Below are 27,805 nucleotides of genomic sequence, written 5' to 3'. Positions count from 1 at the left end.
GTCTCTATTAAAGTAAGTCCTATAATCATTTTCTCACTAGCAGTCTTCAGATCTATATTATTCTTTCTCTCTATGTGCTTACAACTTGCCTTTTTTAGCTATCGAATTCCATCTCTCTTTTAATTGATAAAATTTCATGTGTCACTTCAGGCAGAAAATCTTTTAGATCAAATGGGTAGCCTACAAAATCTTCCACATTTTTTTAGTATGGACATCTAAGATTCTAGCATTTAAAAACAGAAAACTTCTTTAGATAGTTTAAACATCCTAATAAGACAGCAACAGACAGGCAGCAAAGTTTGATATATTTTACAGTATTTACTTGTAACCCTCTGATTTCAATGACAATGTATACGTTTCCATTTCACTTGAAAATTTAAACTCCATAGTTGCTTATGCATATATGTAAAGCTTGATGATGAGGTATACTATATCTTAAAACAATGATGCAGTGCTATTTCCCTTTGATTACTTCCAGTTTCCTCTCCTTAAAATGTAGACCTCATTATTGATCATCTCTATTTCTGAACTACTACCATGACCACTGTTACCAGTACTTAAGTACCAATTATTAGTACTTACCATGTGCCAGCCAGTGCTGTAATCAATGTGCATATATTATCTCACTTAATCTTTATAATCTTGTAAGTAGGAGATGCTATTATTCTCATTCTTTCAGAAGAAACTGAAATTCAGCAAGGATAGATGACTTGCCCAAGATCAAAGAACACAGCTTGATTTAAACCCAGGTGTTCTCATATCAAAGTCCAAAGTTTCATTACTTTGAGCTCACGTAAGTTTACACATAGGCTCTAATCATTGGTTCCCTGACTTTTTCTAGTTCAGGCATTGTTAGCAAGGTCAGATGTAACAAATATTCCCTTCTTCATATTTATTTAATTTGAATCCACATGAAAATTCCCCCGTGTAAGAGAGAGAGTCTAGCTCTATGTATACTAAGAAAGTAACTATTATTACGTATCACAATTTTGTTTCTCTATTACCTAGGACTGTTGTAGCTCATTCTATTTTCAAAGTGCCGGTATCAAGAATGCCTTCAGCTCATCTGCAGCCCTAGAGTTACCTTCCCTAGAAGTGGTCTATTGACTCTTTGATCAAGTTCCCAAAGACTCAAATACAATCTGCAGAGGAAATGGGAGTGTATAATAATTATTAATGCATTGACATAATCTATGCATACAGTTCAATGCATCATTATGGAGAGGCAATGATGAAAAATATACCTTTTTCATAAGCCCACATCAAACATGTCTGTTCATCTTTTTCACCACTAGACCTGCTGGGATCACAAGCTACCAGATTCATATCAGCTCCATTATCCAGTAAGAACTGAACCAGGCGAATGTGACCATGGTAGCAAGCAGAGTGCAATCCTACAATAGAATGAAAAGTATGAAAGGAGAAAAGAGGAAAACGGAACCCAAATTTTCAAAAGACAGCTATTACCATATCATAGCATTGTTGCCAGAGATACGAAGCAAAGATAGATGTCTTTGATAAAGAATTAATTCTATATTGAGCAAACACAACATACTTTAAGCAAAAGAAATATCCTATTCTAGTTGATCTAGAGAGGTTGCCTTATGTTTAGCTCAATTTTTAGTATTTCTACATGCACTGAAATTACCAAGAACAAATGTTGGCATCTCTGTATAAGAACTAAGACCCAAAGCCAGTGTTTTTCTTGAGCAGCAAGAAAAACAGGCAGTGCGGTCAGTTTGTTCCTGGTATGGGCCATAATAGATGCACCAACTGTAGATAATTTACTGCAATAAAGAAACTGATCAAAAGTCAGTCTGCTTTTTATTGTCACCATGCACCATCAATTCTAAAATATGTCAGTGATAAAATAATCAAACATCCTTCCTCATTAGGGTTGACAATGTCATCTATTCTTCTATTCCCCCACTATTCTTAAGCATTGATATGTATCGAAAACTAGTGATGTTTCACCAAAGTCTGACCTGTGTGCCCGTCCCTTCCTTGGTGGTTGATGCTTATGACATTTTGATCAAGTAGAAATTTAACCAGGTCAATGCTCTTGCCATAGGTACAAGCACTGCAAAAATAAAACAAAAGGAAAAGACTTCTGTTATGAGTTGAATTGTGTGCCCCACAAATTAATGTGTTCAAGCCCTCTTAAAATTTCACAATGTGACTGTATTTAAAGGAGTATGATTTAAAGAAGTATTTCAATTAAAATGGAATCATTGGGATGGGCCCTATTCCAACATGACTGTTGTCCTTATAAAAAGGGAAGATTAGTACACAGATGACACAAACAAAGGAACAATCATGTGAAGACAAAACAAAAATGTAGCTATTTATTAGCCTAGGAGAGAGGCCTCAGAAGAAACCAAATCTGCTGACATCAAGATCTTGGACTTCTAGTCTCCAGAACTGTGAGAAAATAAATTTCTGGGGTTCAAGCCATCCAGTCTGCTGTATTTTGTTATGGCAACCCTAAAAAATGGATACAGCTCTGATTCACCCAGGCAATTCCAGATGCTAGTGTGTTTATAAGAGTGCTAGAAAGACAAAGTAGGGGGAAGGAGGAAATGAGAGAGGAGAAGGAAGTGATAAAATATAAGCCATATAGCAATATAATCCTGAGATTCCCAAATCTGGTCTTTCAAGATAAGAAGTTGTATAAAATTTTGAGTATCTGATTATTAAATATTTTCCATGATATTCTTTTTCATAAAAGGAGGAAAAGTATTGCAGGACTTTCATGCATTTTTAGCTACAAGACCTAGGCATTCTGCAGGACAATGGAACGGGGGAACTCAGAAGGGTCCTGAGAGACTTAGGTGACACCTGGACTTGTGATTGGCATCTGAAATGGCAGGGGGCAGTTTGTGGGACTGAGCCCTTAGCCTGTGGGGTCCAATACGAACTCCTGGTAGATGGTATCAGAATTGAATTGAATTGTAGGACACATGCTTACAGAAAATTGGAGACACATACTTACAGAAAATTGGAGAATTTTTTGGTGTGGGAAAAACTCACACATGACCAGTATCAGGTATTTTGGAAGTGAAGTACTGAATTTTGTAGAACAATACAGATAAAGAGTGTGTTTTTCCTTCCAAACTTGGTTTTAGAATAGGTAGTTCATTGGGTCTTAATATTTCCACTTCTTGGGGTGACCTTGACAATCCTTTTTCTTTAATAAAATGTCATTATTTTCCTTAAAGAAATATATTATTCATCTAGCTGAACTGTTGTTTCATCTATGAAGTCTCATGAACCAAAGGCTGAGTTCATTGCCATCTCTACTCTTTCTTTGTCATTTTAGACTTATGGCACTTATCATATTGTGTTATGATAATGGCTACGTCTCTGATTACCTTGATACCTTACAACAGAGTTGCTTTAAGGAGGGAACACTCTTAATGTTCCATTGTCGGAACTGCCTCATTGATTCTTTTCAAAGCAACCATTTACAGGAATTGATGAGTTCTGAATATATATATATGTATATATATACATATATATGCACACACATATATGTGTGTGTACATATATATGTGTGCATGAATATATACATATAAAAATGATAACAGAAATGTATTCAGTGCTTTCTATTGAGTGCAAGGCACTGTAACTTTTACATAAAAATTTCAGAACCAGAGTGAACTCCTAATGTAAAAGGAGTTTCTTTTATAAATATGTGCTTAAGTGAATAGAATAAAGTATTAATATGTTATTCCTAGTAGCCACAGGCTTATACAAAATAAAACGACTGGATATATACTTTCAACTCACTTCACTAAACTAGTCATATAGACTGTTCTGGAGGTGACAATCATCCTTTGATTATAGTTGGTTCCAATTTATGTGCACAGAGTAGCAAAATGATTTGAAAACTAGCCTGAGGTGTCAGCCTTAACAAGCATGACCTAATGGGGAAAGAGGACACCAGTAACCATTTATATCAGTTCTGCCAATTATCCCCTTGGGGAGAAATTGCACTGACCCATTTTGACTGAAATCATGATCTAAAGAGTTCTTGCATCTGTTCTATTACAGAGCATGTAGAACAGACAAAATATTTTGGTACTAGAACATGAAGATATATAAAAAGCACAGAATTTGGAATCAGGTGGGTATTTAATACGTGATTTCCTAGTCCTAGACTCTTTGGCAAGTTACTTAGCTTCTCTGTGCCTCAGTTTCTCATCTGCAAAAGAGGAATAATAAATCCTATTTCATTAAATGGTTATAAGGACTAAAGGAAATAATGGGTGCAAATCATCTGGCATATATTCACTACTGCATAAATGGTAGTTTTCTTCAACTCCCTTTTGGCTGTTTTTTTTTTTTTTTCCTGATAAGAAAAATCCGAGCATCTAAGCCATATTGGGCAGACTGATGCCTTATCAGGAAACATAAGCTTAATACTACTTCAGTATGAAAAAAAAGTCTCCTCATTTCTATTAGTCACCAGTATAATACAAACACTATGTAAATAACATATTAGTCTCAAATACATTTTTTAGAAGTTGCAAACTAGCCAAGAAATTTATAATGTGTAGGTAAATGATCTTATAGTCAGGGTTTATTAAATTCAAAGTACTATGTTTTTATTTTTATAGCCAAATAGTAACTCATTGTTAAAAATGAAGGTTTCAAATTTTATAAGACATCTGCCTTACTTTTGGATATTTTAGGGAGCTATGGTTCTGAATTTTTAGCAGCCTTTTTCTTCCTTCTCTAGAGCACACTGTAAAGGACTCTCATGCATTCCTAGAAAGGAGTTAATGCCTTCTTAGGTATCTCAGTGGCCACCCTGACTAGGCTTTTACAGGCTGACAGATGGATGTCTTAGATAGGTAGATACATTTGCACATAAGGTATAAGTGGTAAGGAAAAATGTGTCACATTTGATGCTGATGAATTCTGGTAATGAGATTCTTGTCGGAGGAGGATTATGGGCACTGCCCCTTTTGGCAGCTTTCTGCAGAGTGAAGTGGAATAGAAGCAATATGCTTACAGATGTTGATATGCCTGTTGCCTTGACAACATCAGTCCCTGTCTTTGTGGCTGCTGCCAGGAATGCAGCATCTGGTTCCAGCCCCCATCTGTTGTACTGACTGCAGCATCTGCCTCTACCTTTCCTTCCGTGCATCTAGCCTGGACTCCTTGTCCTCTGCCCACCCTCTGCTCTTGCTCTCTGATTGCAACATCTGTCACTATCCATTCTCGCTTTTTGTACACAACTTCAGGTGCCTAAGTGTACCAGCTACCCTTAGTGGCTATTGAACTCAAACATTCTTTTACCTGTGGAAAGCTGTTTCACTGAAGATGTTTTCTTTACTCAGGCTTTCAGTTCCTGATATTTGAATTATTTCCTTGGCAACGTCAAATTTGCCATTGTAGCATGCCCTAGAGTAAAATAAAATATCTTGATAATAGTAAGAAGGTACATGTGGTCCAGCTGAAGGACACATGGAACTGTTTATATTACTCACAGGTGCAAAGGGGTATCTCCATAGATATTAACAACATGTGGCTGAACTTCGCTATCACTCTGGAGCAGGAACTTCACTATATCATGGTGTCCAAAGCGAGAACAGAAATGGAGTGGGACATGGTCTTCATTGTCCTGAGCATTCACTGTCATCAACAAGAAAAGAAAAGGATGTTATCTGGAGTCCTCTGTGTCTCAGGTTTCTCATGTGTTGTGTCAAGAACTTTTCTAAGTGCCTGAGAGACTCCTGGAAATGGCCAATGATAATAATAAAGGAAATTAAGTGCATCCAATTTAGAAAGTTATAATTCTGTTCTATTGCCCATTGACACATTAAACAGGCTTTCTTCTAGCTTCCATAAATTCTATGGAATGCATCTAATCAAATCTACCTTGCACAATGGAATAGTTCAGGAAACTAATAAGCATCCAAAAGATCCTCATGGCCTTATTTCCACAAGGATCTCCTTCTAAATTGATTTCTTTTTTCTTCTCCTGTAAGATGTAAAAAATTATAGATCCTGGCTAAAGCACCATTCCCAGATATTTTGGTTCAACAGGTCAGGGCGGGGTCTAGCACTGTGTATGTTTACAACATTATTTAGGAGTGTACCCTTGACTGAGAATTATCATACTACAGGATAAACAGCATGGCATAATGAAAAGACAAGCTCTAGAGTGAGGCAGACCTCATTAATTATATTTCCTTAGACAGTTATTTAACATCCAGTTGTTCCCTCAGTAGTGGGCAGCTGTCCTCTCCTTGGCTCAGCCAGCCTCATGACCCCTTTGGACATTTGGGGAATTCCCTATACTGAGACTATGGACTAGAGGCCAAGACCATGTTTAATCATAGGAGCTGAAAGTATGCACTCCAAGCCTCCTTTGCAGTGAGAGCACAGGACTGGCAGAGAGTAGCCACATCTCCCTGTTTAGGCTTTATCCTAGCATGGTTTTTCATAGTGACCCCTTCACTCTCAACAGTACCCTGGTTTGGACACTTATCTATGAGATCCTCCAATCAACACATTATGTCATACTCTGACATCAGAGCTAATGAGACACAGAAAAGCAGAACCTAATCTATCTTGGCATGTAGCTCCATCCAGCTTCCAGTGGTAGTGATTCCACTCACAGACTCAGTGCCCTACATGGTTGGTGCCAGAAGAACAAGTGTAGGCATGTGAGCCTAGCAGTAGCAATGTGTTTTCAAACGACTCCTTTTGGGCTGTGATTATGGACATTGATCCTCACTGCGAGAATTCAAACCTGGCTTTCCATCCTGTCCTGGGGAAGATTCTGTACTCTGACTGATATCCTTTAATATATTCCTTTTCTGCTTAAATTAGCAAGAGTTAGTTTCCAATGCTTAAAGATTAAGAACACCCGATTGATAATACTCATTCTTCAACAAGTATAAAATGATCACTGTATGCCAAGCACTTTGCTAAGTGTTGGAGATACTGATTAATTATTAATTACAATGGATATAATAACAGTACTGTTGCAGGGATGCTGAAAAGATTAAACGAGATCGTGACCAGAAAGTACCCAGCATGGTGCCTGCCACATATTAGACATTTAATGAAAGTGTCTATTCTTCTTTTCTACTAATTTCCATCCTAGAAACCTGCTAGATGTCAAGGAAAATATGCTATAAATATATAGAATCTATACCCTCAAATAACCTGCAATCTCATTGAATATTCAATAATTTTAGGCCAGAAGTAATAACTGAACACCAAGATGCTAAATTCTGGATCTGCTTTAGTGCTTAATTCTTAAAACTAAAATAACTGAAATATCTGCTCTATAGTTATTTATTGTATTTGATTGGTTTGTTAATATGGATAGAAAATAGAATTCAAAATAGAAAATAACAGTCTTTAACAAACCCACTTATTCTCATTCTTATATGTATCTATAATAAAAATTTTTCATAGAATCAAAAGAATTGAAGAAAAATAAGTAAGAGATATGTAGGAAAGAAAAAAAGGGAAGGTAATAGTTAATTTTGAAAAATGCACAAGTAGTTTATTATTACTGTTGTTACAATCATCACTTAACATTTAATGAACACAGGCCTTGTCACTGCTATATATGTAGACAATGATTTTTATTTTATTGTCCTGCAAGATCTAAGCCAAAGGGAAATCTTTAACAAAGTCATTGAACTTTTCCTCCCAAGGCTGTTATTGAAAAATAAATCTTTGAATCTTTTTTATTAATGAGTGGCTAAGAAGGACATCCTTCCTTCAGAAGAATGTTCCTGGTTATTTTGATTATCCTTCTTTTTATGATACTGCTCCTTTGTTCACATTCTGTTGGAAGCTAGGGAAAGTCAATACTATGAGTGAATGCTTTAGAACAGTAGGGAGTCCAGGGCAACTGGAGGTCACGTAAGAGTTCTTGAGGTCCAGAGGGAACATTGTAAAGCAGAATGCAGCACAATCTTCCATTAATTCATAGTTTGCCTTTGGCTCTCCCTGGCCCCACCCAACATTATTTTTTTCTGCTCCAGTCAATAAACTTCAAAGTAGATTATCTATTTGGTGAATTACCTGCAGTGGCCTAGACATTCTTCTCATCAAAGAAGATATAAATACCAACTGAAGGGTCAAGCCAGGTGAGATCTGGATCAGACATAGAGTTTATATATACACATCTCTATTTCTGCTTCAGCCATTGTGTTCTACTTAGATTTGTCTTGGATTAATGTGTAGTGACCAAAAAAAATGTATATATTATTATATCTTATCTGAGGGAAACTGAATGTATGAATGGTATTCTATTTGCTCTAATTTCACATTTTACTGAGAGTTAAATAAAGAAGAATTTCAATCAAAGAAATAGATGTCAATTATCAATTATCATATGGTTTGACTTATTTGTGGAGCATAACAAAAAGCATGGCGGACATGGGGAGTTAGAGAGAAGGGGGTGGGGTAAATTGGAAGGGGCGGTGAATCATGAGAGACTATGGACTCTGAAAAACAATCTGAGGGGTTTGAAGTGGTGGGGGGGTGGGAGGTCGGGGTACCAGGTGGTGGGTATTATAGAGGGCACGGATTGCATGGAGCACTGGGTGTGGTGAAAAAATAATGATACTGTTATGCTGAAAATAAATAAATGAAAAAAAAAAGAAATAGAAAAAAAAAAAAAGAAAAGAAATAGATGTAAGTCATTCTTAGGAGAGTATTTAGTGCCTAGCCCTCTGCTTTGAAAAGCGTTTGTGTTCAGTAATGTCTTTTGAAAGAAAGATTAAGCGAATGGGTGAGTGGATGGATACTACTTGCTTATCTCTGCTTATTGATCTTAAAGATAAAGTAGGACGCCTGGGTGGTCCAGTTGGTTAAGCAACTGCCTTCAGCTCACATCATGATCCTGGAGTCCTGGGATAGAGTCCCACATAGGGCCCCTGCTCAGTGGGGAGTGTGCGTCTGTCTCTGATCCTCCCCCTTCTTTGCTTTCTCTCACTCTCAAATAAATAAATAAAATCTTTAAAAAAAACGATTAAGTAAAAATTCCCACAGTAACCCAGCAATGTTAAGTACTTCCCATTAGCTTTCTAAAACAACTCCCAAGTGTGTCTTAAATACATTTTCAATAACAAATCTGTGTAGTAGCTCTGACAAGGTAGAGTTTTAGAAATAAAATACTTCCTCTTCCTGGCTAAGTCTTAGAAATTTTTGTGACTTTATATAATATCCAGTTCTATGTAAAAGGAACTGTAGCCCTTACTAGTCAGATGACAAAAAATTAATAAATCCTGAATTTAAAATGTTCTATTTTTAACTTTATTAAAATGATAAGTTATGAAGGCTCGATCACTACTTTCTTCTTATGGGGTTCAGCAATATTTTGACCTTTTCAATCTCATCCAATAAGCATTACATTTCTCCTTTTTCATTTTTCTATGTGGTACAAAGAAGACTAGAGACTTGAAACATACGTGACTGAATAGGTCAGCCTCCCAAACATGCTTAACTGAAGAGGCTGCTTTCAGAATTACATTTTGGCTAATTTTGTAGGCTAAATTTATTTTCATTTGTGACATTCTGTTACCATGGAGACATACTGTAAATACCAGATTTTGAATTGTGTCCCTTTTGGGGTCATTAATTCACTCTTCCTCCTCTGTCCATTTACCACAGGCAAGGGTCAGATCTAAAATAAATCATCTGGAGGCGTAGCTACACTTTGGAATAAATGAACTAGCTGATAATAAATCTAGTACGGTGTCCAGTAGCACAACAGATCTGATATATTCTTTGCAATTGGTTGAAGTACAAAAGGAACTTAAATATCAACTGTGTATTAGAAGGGAATAAAAATACATAAAATTCTGAGTCATGCTGTCTCTTGATATTTTAAATGATTGAGTAGAAAGCATGTAGAGCTTGTGTGAATCAGAAAGAAAGGGTTGAAAATTACATCATATGATGCTGGCATGTAGGGGGAAGACAGGTGCAGTATACATTTCAATGCCTTTTGTAGAAGAGAACTTTGATCCTGGAGACATGCTGATCAATGATACTCATTTTGACACCACTGAGCTTTGGAGTTGCACAGAGGAATAAAAAGCTGAGGTTGGCATCGATAATAAAAGGAAAAAAAGTGAGCTCTTTCTGGCCCTCTGGAACAGCGAGGCAGTTTCAAAAACACAATTATGTGTTCAGTGGTTCATACAGGTGTACCTTTGCCTATTGTAAACCAACAAAATCAAAGAGACTGCTTAAACAAGGTCTAAGGAACAGTATTTCTTGTATCCTGTCAACACAGGTTATTTATGATAATGCTATAGACAAAAATACCTCAGTTATTGCATACTGGCTCATAGAAAATGACACCAACTATGTCTCTCAGACTTCAGAAAGTAAAATGGCCCTTTTTCCGACATGGAAACTGCCTAAGCCTCTTCCCATATGTATCTCTGGAAGGCTTTACCTTTTCCTTATGTGTAGGTGAAAACATTGATTAGTTTTATTAACTGAATATTGATCTCAATTTTGGACCAAGGCACTGGCAGTTGAGAGCTTTGACAACCTTGTCCTTTTGTAAATGTGCATAGTTTCTGCTGCAAAGGCCAGCAGCTCTTACAGCTGGGTTTTTAATTAGGTCTCTTGGGGGTCAATGGAAGAATGTTGGATGTGCCTGAGAGAATTTAATGACAAGATGTAACTCTGAGTGAATTCGTGTCAGAAAATAAAGTTTGTAAGGAAGAGAAAAAGAAAGAGAAAGAAATAACTTTTTTCAACATCCTACTTTTAATTGATTTTCCAAAATTCATCTTATAATTAAGAAAATTAAAAGTTGTGGGAAATTCTATTCTATTAACCATATCCTAAAATCTTTCTGTATGTCCTAAAGTTTTTTTTTTCTCTCAGCCTGATCACACTGTAATGCTGTTTCACTAAAAATAATTGTAATATCCAATATTGGGGAGGATACAGGGAGCAACTGGAACTCTCATATATTGCTGAGGGAGTAAAAATAGTACAAACACTTAAGAAAACTGTTTCTAATTTCCTATAAAGTAAAACATATGCATATAGCAAATATATATGTATATGTATATATGTGTGTGTATATATATATGTATATATGTACATATATACATATATATATACACACACACACATACACACACACACACATACACACACATACATATATATATATATTCCCCCCAAGGGAGATCAGTATACATGTTCACAAAAAAGAATTGAATGTTTCTGGCATCTACACATTCATAAAAGCCAAACACTAGAAACATTCAAGCATTCATTGGGAGGATGATGGATAATCAAATAGAGGAATAGTCATACAACTTTAGCAATAAAAAAAGACAAATTATGATTCATGCAAAAACATGGATAAAAGCTAAAATAATACTATCAGTCAAAAGAAGGCAATACTAAATTGTATTGAACTCCACGAACAGAAAAAACAACTAACCTATGGCAATAGAAGCCAGAATATTGATTAACTTTTGTGGTTAAAGATATTTACTGAGAAGAGGGCACAAATGAATGTTCCAGAGTTCAATTTTCCAAATGAAAATATTCAATATCTTGATCTGGGTGGTTTTCCATGGATAGTAAATATTCACTTAAGTCAACATTTACTTAAGATTTGAGAATTTTGCTATACGAAATTTTACCTCAATTAAAAAAAGGATTAGTGAAAAATAGCAAAATGAGAATGATTTATCTAACGGAACCACTTACTTTTATTGAAGCATCTAATATGTTAAGATGTTAAAATGAATATGAAATGATTGACATATAGATTGTTATTACATTAAAATAATAAATTATAATTTATGGAATAAATTAGTATATGCAATTAATCAGCTTCAAGAGTATTCTCTAATAAATAAGGAAAGTGCAAATAAAAAATACACATAAAGTAAAAAAAAAAATGTCTTCTAAACATATAATCTTACCATCTGCTTTGCTGCCTTCTTCCATCAAGAGTTTTGTAATATTAAAGAATCCTTTTGCAGATGCTAGGTGGAGGGGCCTGTCTCCAACTTCACCACTTACATTTACATCAGCACCAAATTTCAAAAGAAGGCGAGTTACCTAAAGAATCCATTCATTTAAAATTAGTACCAAAAGTCAAACGATAATGCAAAGCTTTCAAAAAATATGAAAGAAGACATATCATTAAAGCTTTGTCTTAGATTATTTTTACCAGAAAATAACAGAAAATCCTAACTCAATTGGCCTAAGCAACAAAGAATTTATTATTCCATCACTTAACAAGAAGTCTAAAATCAGAGCAATTTCAGGGTTAGTTCTTCATTGTGCATAAATAATCCTCCCTAGAGTCACCCATAATCTTCCCTGAACCATCTTTTCCAAAGTTTTTTTCTGGCCAGAGCCAGCAGTGTTTACTTGCTTCTTGATTTTCACAGCAACTCCATGCATAATGGGTCATAGATGGTTATCTTGCTACTGGAGTTCTGGGTTCTTTTCTGGATTTGTGAGTAAAGGGGAGATAGATGCACTTGCTTGCAGCATCTTCCTCAATTAGCTGAGATCCACATTCAAAGGGAGAGAAAGATGAAGTATTAAACAACTTAGGAATCTTCCAGGGATTGTTTCAGATAATTTACAAGATTTCTTTAAATTATTTACCTATTCACTTACAACCTTCCAAATAACTTCTCTAAATTTGACATTGTCTCCTCTGGCTATTTCAAAAGTCAATACAACAATACTGAGAGGTAAATAAGAATGAATTTGTGCCATCAAAATAACTCTTATGGGAGGAACCCTCAACTGACCTCATGACCACTGAGGTGTTAGCATAAAAGTGAATTCAAACTCTAAAACTATTTTGAATTTCTATGTGGTAGCAAATAAACATCTCAACTATATGGTACATATTTGGTGGAAATTCTAGGCATAAATTAGCTGTGTGGGATGTGGGAAACTTCATCTTGAGTATGGTAGGTAAAGAACAAGGGTCCTGAAGTTAGGCTTTATCACCTTTAAAAATTATTTGACCTCTCAAAACTTCAGTTTCTTCATTACTAAGATGGGAATCACAATAGCTCCACTTCATAGGGTTGTTACAAGGATTAAATAAGTTATCACATGTAAAACACTTAGAAAAGTGCCTGGCACTCAATAAAATGTTAGCAGAAGTGGTAGCACCAATGTGGAACATGCATTTTTTTTTTTTTAGGTATTTATAATTTTGAAAATAGTTTTTTTTTTTTTTTTACTTTTTTTTCCCAATTTATTTATTTTCAGAAAAACAGTATTCATTATTTTTTCACCACACCCAGTGCTCCATGCAAGCTGTGCCCTCTATAATACCCACCACCTGGTACCCCAACCTCCCACCCCACCGCCACTTCAAACCCCTCAGACTGTTTTTCAGAGTCCATAGTCTCTCATGGTTCACCTCCCCTTCCAATTTACCCAAATTCCCTACTCCTCTCTAACGCCCCTTGTCCTCCATGCTATTGGTTATGCTCCACAAATGAGTGAAACCATATGATAATTGACTCTCTCTGCTTGACTGATTTCACTCAGCATAATCTCTTCCAGTCTTTTGTTGCTACAAAAGTTGGATATTCGTCCTTTCTGATGGAGGCATAATACTCCATAGTGTATATGGACCACATCTTCCTTATCCATTCATCCGTTGAAGGGCATCTTGGTTCTTTCCATAGTTTGGCGACTGTGGCCATTGCTGCTATAAACATTGGGGTACAGATGGCCCTTCTTTTCACGGCATCTGTATCTTTGGGGTAAATACCCAGGAGTGCAATTGCAGGGTCGTAGGGAAGCTCTATTTTTAATTTCTTGAGGAATCTCCACACTGTTCTCCAAAGAGGCTGCACCAACTTGCATTCCCACCAACAGTGTAAGAGGGTTCCTCTTTCTCCACATCCTCTCCAACACATGTTGTTTCCTGTTTTGTTAATTTTGGCCATTCTAACTGGTGTAAGGTGATATCTCAATGTGGTTTTAATTTGAATCTCCCTGAGGGCTAATGATGAGCATTTTTTCATGTGTCTGATAGCCATTTGTATTTCTTGATTGGAGAAGTGTCTGTTCATATCTTCTGCCCATTTTTTGATGTGTTTGTCTGTTTCGTGTGGGTTGAGTTTGAGGAGTTCATTATAGATCCTGGATATCAACCTTTTGTCTGTACTGTCATTTGCAAATATCTTCTCCCATTCCGTGGGTTGTCTCTTTGTTTTTTTGACTGTTTCCTTTGCTGTGCAGAAGCTTTTGATTTTGATGAAGTCCCAGAAGTTTATTTTCGCTTTTGTTTCCTTTGCCTTTGGAGACGTATCTTGAAAGAAGTTGCTGTGGCTGATATCGAAGAGATTACTGCCTATGTTCTCCTCTAAGATTCTGATAGATTCCTGTCTCACGTTGAGGTCTTTTATCCATTTTGAGTTGATCTCTGTGTACGGTGTAAGAGAATGGTCGAGTTTCATTCTTCTACATATAGCTGTCCAGTTTTCCCAGCACCATTTATTGAAGAGACTGTCTTTTTTCCACTGTATATTTTTTCCTGTTTTGTCGAAGATTAATTGACCATAGAGTTGAGGGTCCATATCAGGGCTCTCTACTCTGTTCCACTGGTCTATGTGTCTGTTTTTATGCCAGTACCATGCTGTCTTGGTGATCACAGCTTTGTAATAAAGCTTGAAATCAGGTAACGTGATGCCGCCAGCTTTATTTTTGTTTTTCAACATTTCCTTAGCGATTCGGGGTCTCTTCTGATTCCATACAAATTTTAGGATTATTTGCTCCAGCTCTTTGAAGATGCATATTTTATCCATTTATTTGTTAGCTAATGGGCAGGCCAATACTTAATTCAGAAAAAATTGGAACAGTAAAAGTTAGTCTCAAGAGCTGTGCATTCCTAAGCAGATATTTCCACTTACAAAGACTCCATAAATTCTGGTTATGTGACTTTATAATGGACAGCTTTAAACTATCTTTGAAATCGATTGTCTATTAAGCACTATTATTATATAGCTAGGAAATATTGCTCTTGGTACAAGACATCTACTCTTCCACTTAAAAACAAGTAAATAAACAAATGGCAAGGAACACGGAACATTAGGCACATTTATATATTGAATGTACCATTCTCCTGTCAGCATATTTTAGCAAATGACAATAGCATCCATAAATTACTTATGTGCTGTCTTCGCACACAGAAAGTGAGTCCCTTATCATAAAAAGGCCATCCACATTTTAGCATAATTTTATAAGACTGTGACTATATATTCAGGGAAAATAAACAAATTTAGCTCTCCACCCAACATGCACAGAAGCTCTTTATGTTTCAGTGGGTGAGGAGGTTAATCACCAAAGAGGATGACTCTACAAATAACATGCATTGTGTACATCCAGTCTGTGCCTAAAGTCAGAAAAGTATGGAATTTTTTCATCATCTGGGCTTTTCGACCCTGTACGTTCTGAAGCATTTTCAGTGCTCAGCTCTCCAGTACACTCCAGTGCACTCTGAGCAGCACATCAAATGAAATGAGAAATCTTTCCTAGCTATAGGTCACGCTTCACGGGTCTGAGAGTGTCCAAGCATATGCTAGCTAGCAAAGAAATAAAGGCACAATGACTAGAAGAGCACAGGGACACAAGTAAGTTTGATTTTTTAACTTGGAATCCTCAGGCAGTACAATGGCATGACCTGTACAAAGGCAAAAAGGTATAATTTTACTCCATACTTGAGTAAGACTAGAGATCTAGAGATATGAAGTGAGGAAGAGAGAAAAAAGGATTTCAAAAGAACAGTTAAGTTTTAATTATCAAATTACATGTGCATTTCTGTTTTATTTAGTTCTATTTGGTTTCTTAAGGCTAGCTAAATGGCGATGTTTGAAAGTCGCACACAAAAATTTTGTCTTTCAATATGTTAAGGTTAAAAATCAATGGACTTACTTTTTCCTGGGCCTATGTTATGTAAGCTTTTTTTCCTGAACATAATGTGGTTTTTAAATCATTAGGCATCTACCTCTTTGGAAAAGTTTGGCCATTCCATAAGATGTTAAACATGGTGTTACCATATAAGACATCAATTCCACCCCTAGAAGTACCCAAGAGAAATGCAAACAGATGTGTGTATCAAAACTTGTACATGAGGTAGGGAAGGAATGGGTGAAATAGATAAAGGGGATTAAGAGTACACTTATTTTGATAAGCATCGAGAAATGTATAGAATTGTTGAATCATTACATCATACACCTGAAAGGAATATAATAGTGTATGTTAATTATACTTGAATTTAAAAAAAAACCTGAACGTTCAAGGCAGCATTATTCAAAATAGCCAAAAAGTGGGAAAAAAAATCCATATCCATCAATTGATGAATGAATAAATAAATGTGGCATATTCATACAACAAAGTAGTACTCTACACTAAAAAGCAAGGAGGTACTGATAACATGTTATAAAGTTAATGAGACTTAAAAACACTATGCTAAGTCAAAGAAGTCAGTCACAAAGGACCATATGTTGCATGACTCTATGTATAGGAGGTCTCCAGAATAGGTAAATCTATAGAAATGGAAAGTATATTAGTATTTTCTTCAGGCAGAAGAGAGAGGTGGGGAAGAAGTTGGAAGTGCTAATGTGCACAAGGTTGCTTCTGTGGGTAATAACTTTGTTCAATTAATTGTCGTGATGGTTGTACACTTTGAATATACTAAAAATCACTGAGTTGTACAATTTAAATTGATGAAGGATATCTCAATAAAGTTGTTACAAATTTACAAAATCAGTGGACTTCGGAGTTAGAGCACCTGGCCTTGAATTTAAGCAAATTTCCTGGACTTTTTGATTTGTTTCACTGATGGAAGAAGCAGCAGCAGCAGCTCTTAAGTACAACAAATAACTTTGGACTTTGGGATCAGACAGGCGTGAATATATATTTCAGCTCTTCTAACCAGCTGTGTGACTCTGGCATGCCACCTGACCTAAGTGAGTTCATGTATCTCATTGACAGGAAGATGCAAATAACAACTAATTTTAGGATTTTGGAAAAATTACCAAAAAGAATAATCCACATAAAAGGCTTATCCCAGGGTATGAGATTACTCATACTGTAACTTATTAAGTTCATCAGGATGTCGTGAAGGTCAAGTAAAACTACTCATTGAATGAAGACACACTTTCCAGTTAAAACATTCTCTCTATATAGTATTACTTTATTACAACATCTTGATATTGGATAATTAATTATTTTATAAATAATTATGTATTTAAACCAAATTATATTTAAAGCACATATAGTGATTTAAAAAAATAATTGTCTAGGTTATTCCATGTATTAGTTTCCCACTGTTGTAAACTGCCACAAAATTATTGGATTCAAATAGCACAGGTTATTCTCTTAAAGCTCTGGAGGTTAGAAATCTAAAATCAAGGTATTGGCAGGCTGCAGTCTCTTTGGAGGCTTTCATTTCCTCACTTTTTCAGCTTCTATAGGTTGCATACATCCTTTTTTTTTTTTCTTTTTTAATGATGAAAACAACTGTTTAGATTTAGCCAGCTGGACTCAGTTTAGATGATCCCAATTTTGTTGGCAACACCAAAAGCATCATAGTCAGGGGCCAGTTGAACATATGACTTCTTCTTTCCACCAGGTCTGATCAAGGTGTTGACCTTGGCCATGTCAATGTCATAGAGCTTCATCACAGCCTGTTTGATCTGGTGCTTGTTAGCCTTGATATCCACAATGAACACAAGCGTGTTGTTGTCTCCTATTTTCTTCATGGCTGACTCAGTAGTCAGGGGGAACTTGATGACGCATAGTGGTCAGGCTCGTTTCGCCTGGGGGCACTCTTTTGAGGGTATTTGGGCTTCCTTCCGAAATGCAGAGTCTTGGGTTGTCAGAATGTAGGTGATGTGTAGATCTTCTTTTTTTTTTTGTGATTGTGGACACCTTTCAGCAACCACTTTCTTGGCCTTCAAAGCCTTTGCTTTGGCTTTGGCTTTGGGAGGGGCAGGAGCTTCCTTCTTAGCTTTAGAAACCATCTTCATAAAAGGGATTTTAGTTGCTTACATTCTTTAGCTCATGACCCCTTCTTGTATCACTTTAACTTCTCGCTTCTATTGTCACATCTGTTTCCTGCTCCCTAGTACAAGGATCCTTGTGATTATATCAGGTCCACCCAGATGATTCCAGAATAATCTCTCCAACTCAAGATTCTTAATTTGATCACACCTGTAAAGTCCCTTTTAGGATATACATTAAGTTCCGAAAATGAAAACCTGAACATATTTGCAGTATACCACATCCCAAGACAGTAGAAAAGAAGAAACTCAGTTTCTGAAACACACTTTTTTTTTTTTTTTTAACCTGCTGGGACATTGTTCATGATTTGTTTTATTGTTACTGTCACTAGCATCATCATAGTAACAGTTATTGAGCATTTGCCAAACACTTTAAATTAATATCTCATCATATCAGCAATCCTATGAGCTAGATACTATTTTCTTTTTTTTTTAAAGATTTTATTTATTTATTTGACAGACAGAGATCATAAGCAGGCAGAGAGGCAGCAGAGAGAGGAGGAAGCAGGCTCCCTGCTGAGCAGAGAGCCTGATGTGGGGCTGGATCCCAGGACCCTGAGATCATGACCTGAGCCGAAGGCAGCGGCTTAACCCACTGAGCCACCCAGGCACCCCTGAGGTAGATACTATTAATATTTTCTCTATTATGCAGATGAAGAAACTGATGATCAGGGAAATGACATAACCTACATATGGTCACAAAGCTAGGAATTTTTTGAATTCAGGCTGACTGATTCCTGGGATTGTATACTTACATCACTGTCTCCCTTGGGTACTAAGACAGTCAGTAAAAATGAGTAACTTGGCAGATGCAGTATTTCTAAGGATCTATAAGTTCCTCAAGGGTGGAGGTGATGAGAATATGGCAAAAATAATTCAAAAGATATCTTAAATATTCTTTCTTTGAGGCTAGAACAGATAGCTCAACAAAAGCCTGGAAGGTCCCACAGCCTTTGGGAATACTACTGTCAGACTTACCTGTTCATGTCCATAGTATGCTGCAATGTGCAATGGAGTGAAAAAAACTGCATCTTGAACATTGACATTAGCTCCCTGTTGCAGCAGGACATCAGCAGCCTGGATAAGAAAGAGAGCTCAGTTAAGACCTTGATTTGGGGCATCTGCCTATCAAAATTCATTTTACAACCATCATGCGCAATGCTTGTTCAGAAGTCACCATCCTGAAGCAGTTTTCTTTCATCTCCCTTCTCTGAAACCTCTGATGACTTGTTTTTGTCTAGAAAATGAAGACCAAACCCCTTAGTGTGGGTTTCAAACGCCTTCTCAATCTGACAGTATTCTTTTTAAATGAATTTCCCATTACTCTCTTTCATATACTCAATTACATTTCCTGCTCCTTTGAGTCTTTGTTTACATCATTTCCTCAGCCAGGTTATTATCTTTTGCCCGAACTACAGATATTTAAACCCAAGCTAAATACCTTCTCCTCCAAGATTTCTTTGACTTTCCTCCCTTCCCTGTCAATGGACTTGCTGAAATTATCTTTCTTCTTCATAAATTTTATGTAACTTTCTTTCATGCGATGTATAACAACTGAATAATTATATGCATTCCTTTTCATCCATACTAAAGAACAAATCCTTTAAGGACAAAGTACATCAGGTTCATATTTATAATCCTGACCTGGCCTGTTGCTATGCAAATAGCAATCATTCAATAAGCATTTGTTGAATGAATGAGTGGATGAGTGAATGAATGAATGAATGTATGAATGAATGAAATAATGAATAAATGAGCAACTGAAAAACACAAGGAGCTATTGGTCAATTATCTTCTTTGAAAATTGTAACAAATTGTACAAATGCATTGTAACAAATTGGCTAACCCTTCAAATTTCTTCTCCTCCCAAAGACCTATTTCTAAGTCTCACTTTCTGGAAAATTGGTTGGAATCATTTCCTTCAGATGTGCTCCTTTTTATTGTGGATTTTAATGCATTATATATTCTTTATGTAGTCAAATAATATACATTTGGGAAAATTTTCAAAAGTCTGTTAAGCTTAGGAGACAACACAGGAAGATAGGATCTAAAAGCTCAAGGACTTATGTTCCAACGTCTCTTCTATTAAAATAAACAAATTGCCTCAGTAAAGTTTCCTATCCTGTTTGAATCATAGCCCTTCAGAACTAGAGAGGGACCATGGGCAGACATTACCTTTCAAACCCCTATTTTTTAAAGATGAAGAAACTGAAATGAGAAAAAGGAAGAAACTGAAAATGAGAGGAAGTAGGACATTTCTCAAGGTCATGGAGCAAGTCAGTGTCAGCACAGAATCTTTAGTCTCTTGCCTCAAGCTTTGTTTCTGAGTGCTCTATGGTTTTAAATAGTTTATTCATTCAATCATCCATTTATTCATGTATGAACACACAATTTATTGAGCATGTATGAGTTAAAACTGTTGTTTTGCATGCTTATTCTCAGAAGTTATTCAATCAGCATTACAACTGATTGTCATACAAAGTTAAGGAATTCTTTTTTTTTTTTTAAAGTAAAAGAAGTTTATTGAAACATAATGGTAAAGAAAAATGTAATGTTCTTTGTGGAAATAATATTATGTTCTCAAAACTATCACTTTTTTATTAACTTGGAAAGGGGTCTATGAAATACCTTTAAGTTAAATAAGCACATGCATTCATATATATACACACACACACATATATAATAGTTATGTATATACATAAGTATGTATATACATTAATAATTTTAAATAATGGAAGGAAACATACTAAAGCATTAATAGTAAATAGCCATATAAGGTGAGATTAGAAAGGAACTTCACATTTTTTTATTTCATAACTTTTACCATGATTTGTATTACCAGGAAAATATCTTTCATTTTTGAAACAAAAATTAATAAGAAATACCAAATTTTAATATTTTGGAGAATGATTTCACCCATATTTTTATTCCTGTCTTTCAAATGAAATCACTGTTCTAAATAAATATTTATACCATTCATGAGCAGCAGTAAAATAGGGGACTTTTTAGAGCTTGTGAATAAAGTTGTGATTTAAAGCTCAACTCACTTTATATTGGAGCCAAAATAAAACTGAGTTGAAGGCTTTGAGAAAAAAACTTCTACTAACAAAGCAAGATCTATAGTTCCAAGATATTTGAAATTCTTACCAAAGAAACTCCACATACAATAGGAAAAATAATCAAAGTTATGTTTTTGATGGATTTGATGATTAATAGTGAACAAAAATCAGAAGATAAAATACAATCAGTGACAATGCGTTAGAGGTAATAGAATGACTGAGTTTAATGTTACAGGCTTTTCAACTAGTTTGGACGTAGATACTCCTTTGTTCATTTATATTGTCTAGCTACCCAAGAAGGTCATTTACAAGATCAAAGGATCATGAATTTTCATTAGATTGATCGAAAGCAGCTGGAAACGTTCTTTCAGTGAAAGATACACATTTGTTTTTTTTTCTTAATTATTTTAAATTGTTTTTTAAAAATTATTTTCTCCAAGATCTTCTTTAAATTCAAGTTGGTTAACATATAGTATAATATTAATTTCAGGAGTAGAATCTAGTGATTTAAAAAGATAAGGAATTCTTGTTAGGACATCTGAAATTTCTGGTGGTTTCAAAAATATAAACAGGTTTGGGGAACCTCAGTGGCTCAGTCGGTTGTGTCGGCTCTTGACTTCGGCTCATGTCATGATCTCAGGGTTGTGAAATCAAGCCCAGGTTGGGCTCTGTACTCAGTAGGGAGACTGCAATTCTCTCTCTCCTTCTCCCTCTGCCACTGCTCCTTTGTGTGCACACATGCATGGTTTCTCTCTCCCTTTCTCTAAAATAAATAAATCTTAAAAAAACTGTATTTATATCTATATCATCTATATCTCTATATAGTTATATCATCTCTATCTCTCTGTCTCTATATCTATGTATACAGATGTATAGGCTTCTGTATACACCCAGAAAAGTATTTTTGCTGTTTTTGAATATTGCTAACAAGTGATCCATAGAATACATAATGTGTATAGTGAGTTGATTTTCTAATAAAAAAATTAAAAACACCATTAACATTTATTGAGGGCATAATGCGTGTCAGACCCTGCACTCAGTGCATAAATGGTAATTGGAATGTCCTGTTTCACCCTAAAACAGAGAAAGGTAAGTACCTACTTTTCCATTTTAAAAGGGAAGAAACTAAGCCTCAAGGAGGCTAGATAAATTATTTGAGTTCCTACAGCTAGTAAAGGCAGAACTGGAATTCAATTCTAGGTCCCTTTGACTTCAAACATTTTCCATCAGGCCCCTTGTGAGACCTTGATCTCATTAACACTAATCTTTAAGTAAATGAACTAACTAAGAGGAAACTTTCAGTAGAAGCTCTATGGATCCAGCTTGGAAATGAGTATCAGAGCCATTTATATAAAACACTTGGTATCTTAGACTTTACATGCCTGGGAGTTCAATCTTAGGAACCTTTATAGAAGGTCACAAATGATCAAGTAAATGAAGCTTTTTACAATTTCCCTTATTTTAAATATAGCATAGACTAAAGTAGACAGCATGCATTTTTATTGTAACAGGGACTCTGTAATGTTAACATATAGTGCCAATTTCTTAGGCATGGTTCCAGAACTTACTTTGATTCTAAAAGATAACGGCTCTTAGGCTTCAATAAATGATCCAAAGCAAACTTTTTTCCTCCTAAATCTGCACTTACCCAGTCACTCAGAAGGTCAATCTTTTGGCTGAGCATTAATTATGAAGTGCTGGCCTTCTGAGAAACTGTCAAAAATGTAAGTCTTAATGAAACCACAGAGTCATTATTGAACAGTAGGCTTTATTTAGTTTGTGTTAAAACTCAAGGAAATATTTAACCATTGAGAGCAATGTACATTGGAATTATTTGAATAATGTCATATGTTATTTATATGAGTAGAATGCATTTATTGATCTTTATTTCTTTTGGAGTCATCATGGAGATAGTATCTCTAAGCAATCTATGGGAATATAATGTATTGTGATGTACAAATATGACTGTCATGTAGCTAAGACAAATACACTTGTATTAACATGTAGGCTGGAACATACATCTATCATTTAATCCATGCTTCCCTTCTCCAAAACTTGAAAAAGTTGGTAAAGCAATCTCACCTTCTTTCTACTATATGAAGCCTCATAAAGTCACAGTCTGAATTATTTGCCACTTTGCAAAGTATATGATAGGCATCCAAATAATTGTTGAATTGGACTGTATTTCTAGCAAAAATTACACACACACACACACACACACACACACACACACCATTAGTTATAAGGGAATTAAACTAACAATCAGGACACAATTATATGATAGAAGTTTTAAATAATTCAATTCAACAAACATTTATTGATCATTTATTTATTTTTAAAATTCAATTAGCCAACAAATAGTACATCATTAGTTTAAGATGTAGTGTTCAACTACCCATTGGTTGAGCATACTAAATTAACTTTTTGCAAACCGCAGTGCCTGCTCCATGCCAGGAACTGTGATTAGAGTTTTACATGTACACATTATCTCATTAAGATTTTTGTAAGTCACAAAATCTGTTGTCTTAAGATTTTTTGATAGAATACATAGTTTTGACCTTTTTCCCTTGAAAATATTAACAAAACTACTAGTGAAATTGTAGAGTAGAAAAAAGGTTATCACAGAAAGGATATCTTTATAATCTCTAGACTCTTTTTTTTAAAGATTTTATTTATTTATTTGACAGAGATCACAAGTAGGCAGAGAGGCAGGCAGAGAGAGAGAGAAGAAGCAGGCTCCCTGCTGAGCAGAGAGCCCAATATGGGGCTCTTTCCCAGGACCCTGGGATCATGACCTGAGCCGAAGGCAGAGGCTTTAACCCACTGAGCCACCCAGGCGTCTCAATCTTTAGATTCTTTAAGGAAATAAACTGTATTATATTTAGATTTGTATAACTGACATATATGTCACTATTATTATTATGATGATTAAAGGAATGGTGTTCAAATATAGTCTGGTAACTAGGTACCTTTTACTGACCAAAGGATATTCACCAAAAAGTGCTTCCCATTAAGTAGTTGTTTCATAAGCATAGAAAATGAATCAGAGTTCCTTATTTTGATAGTAGGAATTACTATATATATTACACTTTACAGATATTTTTTATTTACCAGTTGACCCTTCAAAAGATCCAACTGGGGTATCTCCAATTTTCAGGTATATTTAAACATATATTTATATATTCTGCTCCTTCTTCCTAGAAAGCCTCCTTTCTCTTTCTCTGCATGCCATATAACCAGTCTCAAGGTCAAGCTTATGTTCTTCATGAAAAGTTCCTACAAATACTTCCCCATATTGAACATTTCTGGATGCTTATACTATTTGTCCTCACAACTTAATCTTCCTTTTAATAGTCACTGTGTGTAAACCACTATTATATAAAATTCTTAACCTTTTTTTCATGTTCTAAACTTGTGCCAGTGAAGTGTAGTAAGTTTGGGACTTCAGCAAAAATAATTTTTCACTGGAATTTAATCATAATTAAAATGGTCAAATCTTATTATTTAAAATTCCAGAGATTCTACAAGTAATGTCTACAGGAGCAAAGGCCCTTATTGTTCTTGCTTACTGAATACTTCTATAATATGACTTTAACTTATATGACTTGGTACCATTTAGCACCCTCTCTATTCTTTATATTATGAAAATCATCAATAGCACTGAAGAAAATAAAGGCCATATCAAGAGGAACCAAATGTTCCATGGGAGAGAAGTAGAATAAAATAAATTTTGAGGGATAAAATGTCAATCGATATCAGTTGAAATTGCCAACATTAGGTACAGTGTCTTCTACCTAGTAGATGTTCAATAAATACCTATACTTTTAAATTAAGATTTTCTTTCCTTTAAGTGATGTATCATTTTAATGACTTTCTTGTTGTCTTCTTCAAATGTATGCTTATACTACTGTTTTCCTCAGGATTTATAGTTTATTTAAAGCCAGAATTTTCTCTTCTGTATACATTTATTTAACTTTTACTACTAAGATTTACAGAGAGCAAAACCATGAGACTACACTAGGATAATACACATTGCCTTTTTTTGGGAAAATCTGTAGTAGTAAAACTTTAGACAAAAATGAATTTTTAAAATTTTAAAATTTTGAATTTTTTTAAATTTAAATTTTAGAATTATGTTAATTATCAGTTAACATACAGTGCTATATTGGTTTCAGGTGTACCGTATAGTGATTGCACAATCCTTTACATTACTCAGTACACATAAAAAGTACACTCCTAAATCCCCATCACCTATTTAACCCATTCACCCACCCACCTTTCCTTTGGTAACCATTAGTTTGTTCTCTTTAGTTAAGAGTCTGTTTCTTGGGGCGCCTGGGTGGCTCAGTGGGTTAAGCCGCTGCCTTCAGCTCAGGTCATGATCTCAGGGTCTGGGATCGAGTCCCACATCGGGCTCTCTATTCGGCAGGGAGCCTGCTTCCCTCTCTCTCTCTGCCTGCCTCTCCATCTACTTGTGATTTCTCTCTGTCAAATAAATACATAAAATCTTAAAAAAAAAGAAAAAAAAAAGAAGAGTCTGTTTCTTGGTTTCTCTGTCTCTCCGTCTTTCAATCGTTCCCTTGATTCATTTGTTTTGTTTCTTAAATTCCATGTATGAGAGAAATCATATGGTATTTGTCTTTCTCTGACTGATTATTTTGTTTAGGATTATACTCTCTAGTTCCATATGTCTTGCACCAGTTTGCTTTCCGACAAACTGTGAAGTTTGCCGGAATGCAAACTGGTGCAGCCACTGTGGAAAACAGTATTAAGTTTCCACAAAAAGTTAAAAATAGAAATACTTTATGATCCAGTAATTGCTCTACTGGATATTTACCCCCAAAATACAAAAACACTAATTCAAAAGGATACATGCACCCTTATGTTTATAGCAGCATACTTTACAATAGAGGAAAATGTTTTCTAAAGTTTATGCCCAATGAATTCAAAATGATCCCAAAGACATTAATATGCAAATTGATTTAGATTTGATATTTTCCAATTATTTCCATTTCTAACTTTCAAAAACTGGTTCTCAATTGTGTCCCCTTGAACCATTCCCTCTCTCCTAAACTTTATAGACAATACTCTTAAAAGCAGTCTACCTTTTGTTCACATTTCCTCACCTCCAATTCATTCCTCAGCCTACTACAACCTGGCTTCAGACCTCACAGCCTTAGCATAATTTCTGTGGAAAATGACAGGAAAGGCCTCCTAATTGCCCATTCCAACAGATACTTTTTAGTTTTTTCCTTATTTTAATATTTATTTTATTATTTATCTGCTCTTTAACATCCTATTCTTCCTTGGGTTGATTGACATTGCAGTCTTTGAGTTTGCTCCCTACCTTTCTGCCAACTTATTATTATTCCTCCTCAGAGGTGACTCTCTCTGTTCAACTCTTAAGAGTTTCTTAAGTGTTACTTTTTTCTCACTGACAAGTGTTTCCTTGTGCTTCTTTTCTATCTCCTTTTTCTGCTCTAATTCTTTTGTATTAAGTTAATACATGTAAAACAATTAGCACAATACTTGGTATGTAATGAAAAGTATTCAGTAAGTGGCAGCTATTAGTTATTTTACTGTATACATTCTCTGGTTGATTCCATCTACTATGACTGTTGCTGCTACTGCTACTACTACTACTACTACACACACACACATACACACACACACACATTCACCCCTCTCCAGTTGCATGTCTTTTTCCAGATTTCCTCTAACAGAAAATCTACCTTCTTTGGCAACTGTTCATCCTGTTACGTATTTCTACTCTATTTCCCATTGCTTTTTTCCCTGAGGTGATAGAGTCCTCTACATTGATCTGTCACTTATAGTTTGATTCTTATTAATGTGAATGAAGCATCAGAAGGCAAAGGGAACTAATATTTCTTCAATGTGTACTTTGAGGATATCTATCGGCTAAATAGAATATCTCTTTCAGGTAATGCTTATAGCAATCTCATGGAATTTTATCAATATCCCCACCTTAAAAATAATAATAATGGAATTCAGAATTATACAGCTTTTAAGGAAAGTTTAAATTCACCAAAGTTTAAATTCAGATCTATGGAGGTCCAAAGCACCATACTATTCCATGCTGTTTTACTTCTTATGTGTGTTATTATTTGTGGCCAGTTAGCAATTCCTTGCCATCTTATCAGTCCTGCAGAAGATATAGTTCTTTGTAGATGCTACTCTTCAAAGATTTTCAGAGATGTTCGTATAGCCAGTATATCAGTAAGAACAATCCTGCCTATATAGCAATGTACACAACAGCTAAACTATAGAAAGAACCCAGATGAATGGATAAAGAAGATGTGAGATATATACATATGTGTGTGTGTGTGTGTGTGTGTGTGTGTGTAATGGAATACTACTTAGCCATCAAAAATGAAATCTGAAAAATAAAGATGTGAGATATACATATATATGTGTATATTCCATATATATACATATACATATATATGTATACATATATATATAATTGAATACTACTCAGCCATCAAAAATTGAAATCCTGCCATTTGCAATGACGTGGATGGAACTAGAGGGTATTATGTTAAGCAAAATAAGTCTATCAGAGAAAGACAATTATCATATGATCTCACTAATATGTGAAATTTAAGAAATAAAACAGAGGTCATAGGGGAAGAGAGGAAAAAAATAAAACAAGATGAA

At 35.2% G+C, this 27,805-nt stretch overlaps 1 protein-coding gene across 1 annotated transcript in view; it reads right to left on the bottom strand.

Moving 5' to 3' along the window:
• LOC122900093 (serine/threonine-protein kinase TNNI3K) overlaps positions 1–27,805 on the bottom strand; it is a 349,591-nt gene that overhangs the window by 183,492 nt on the left and 138,294 nt on the right. Inside the window, exons 8-13 of the mRNA XM_044238472.1 lie at positions 19,047–19,145; positions 11,943–12,081; positions 5,496–5,640; positions 5,305–5,409; positions 1,986–2,080; positions 1,245–1,394 (exon numbers count right to left, since the gene is read on the bottom strand). Of these exons, the coding sequence (XP_044094407.1) occupies positions 1,245–1,394; positions 1,986–2,080; positions 5,305–5,409; positions 5,496–5,640; positions 11,943–12,081; positions 19,047–19,145 (733 nt within the window). The remainder of the gene's footprint in view (positions 1–1,244; positions 1,395–1,985; positions 2,081–5,304; positions 5,410–5,495; positions 5,641–11,942; positions 12,082–19,046; positions 19,146–27,805) is intronic.

The sequence above is a fragment of the Neovison vison genome, chromosome 2 (assembly GCF_020171115.1).
Source record: "Neovison vison isolate M4711 chromosome 2, ASM_NN_V1, whole genome shotgun sequence".
In the NCBI taxonomy this organism is placed as follows: Eukaryota; Metazoa; Chordata; class Mammalia; order Carnivora; family Mustelidae; genus Neogale; species Neogale vison.
This window is presented reverse-complemented; position numbering and strand designations above follow the sequence as displayed.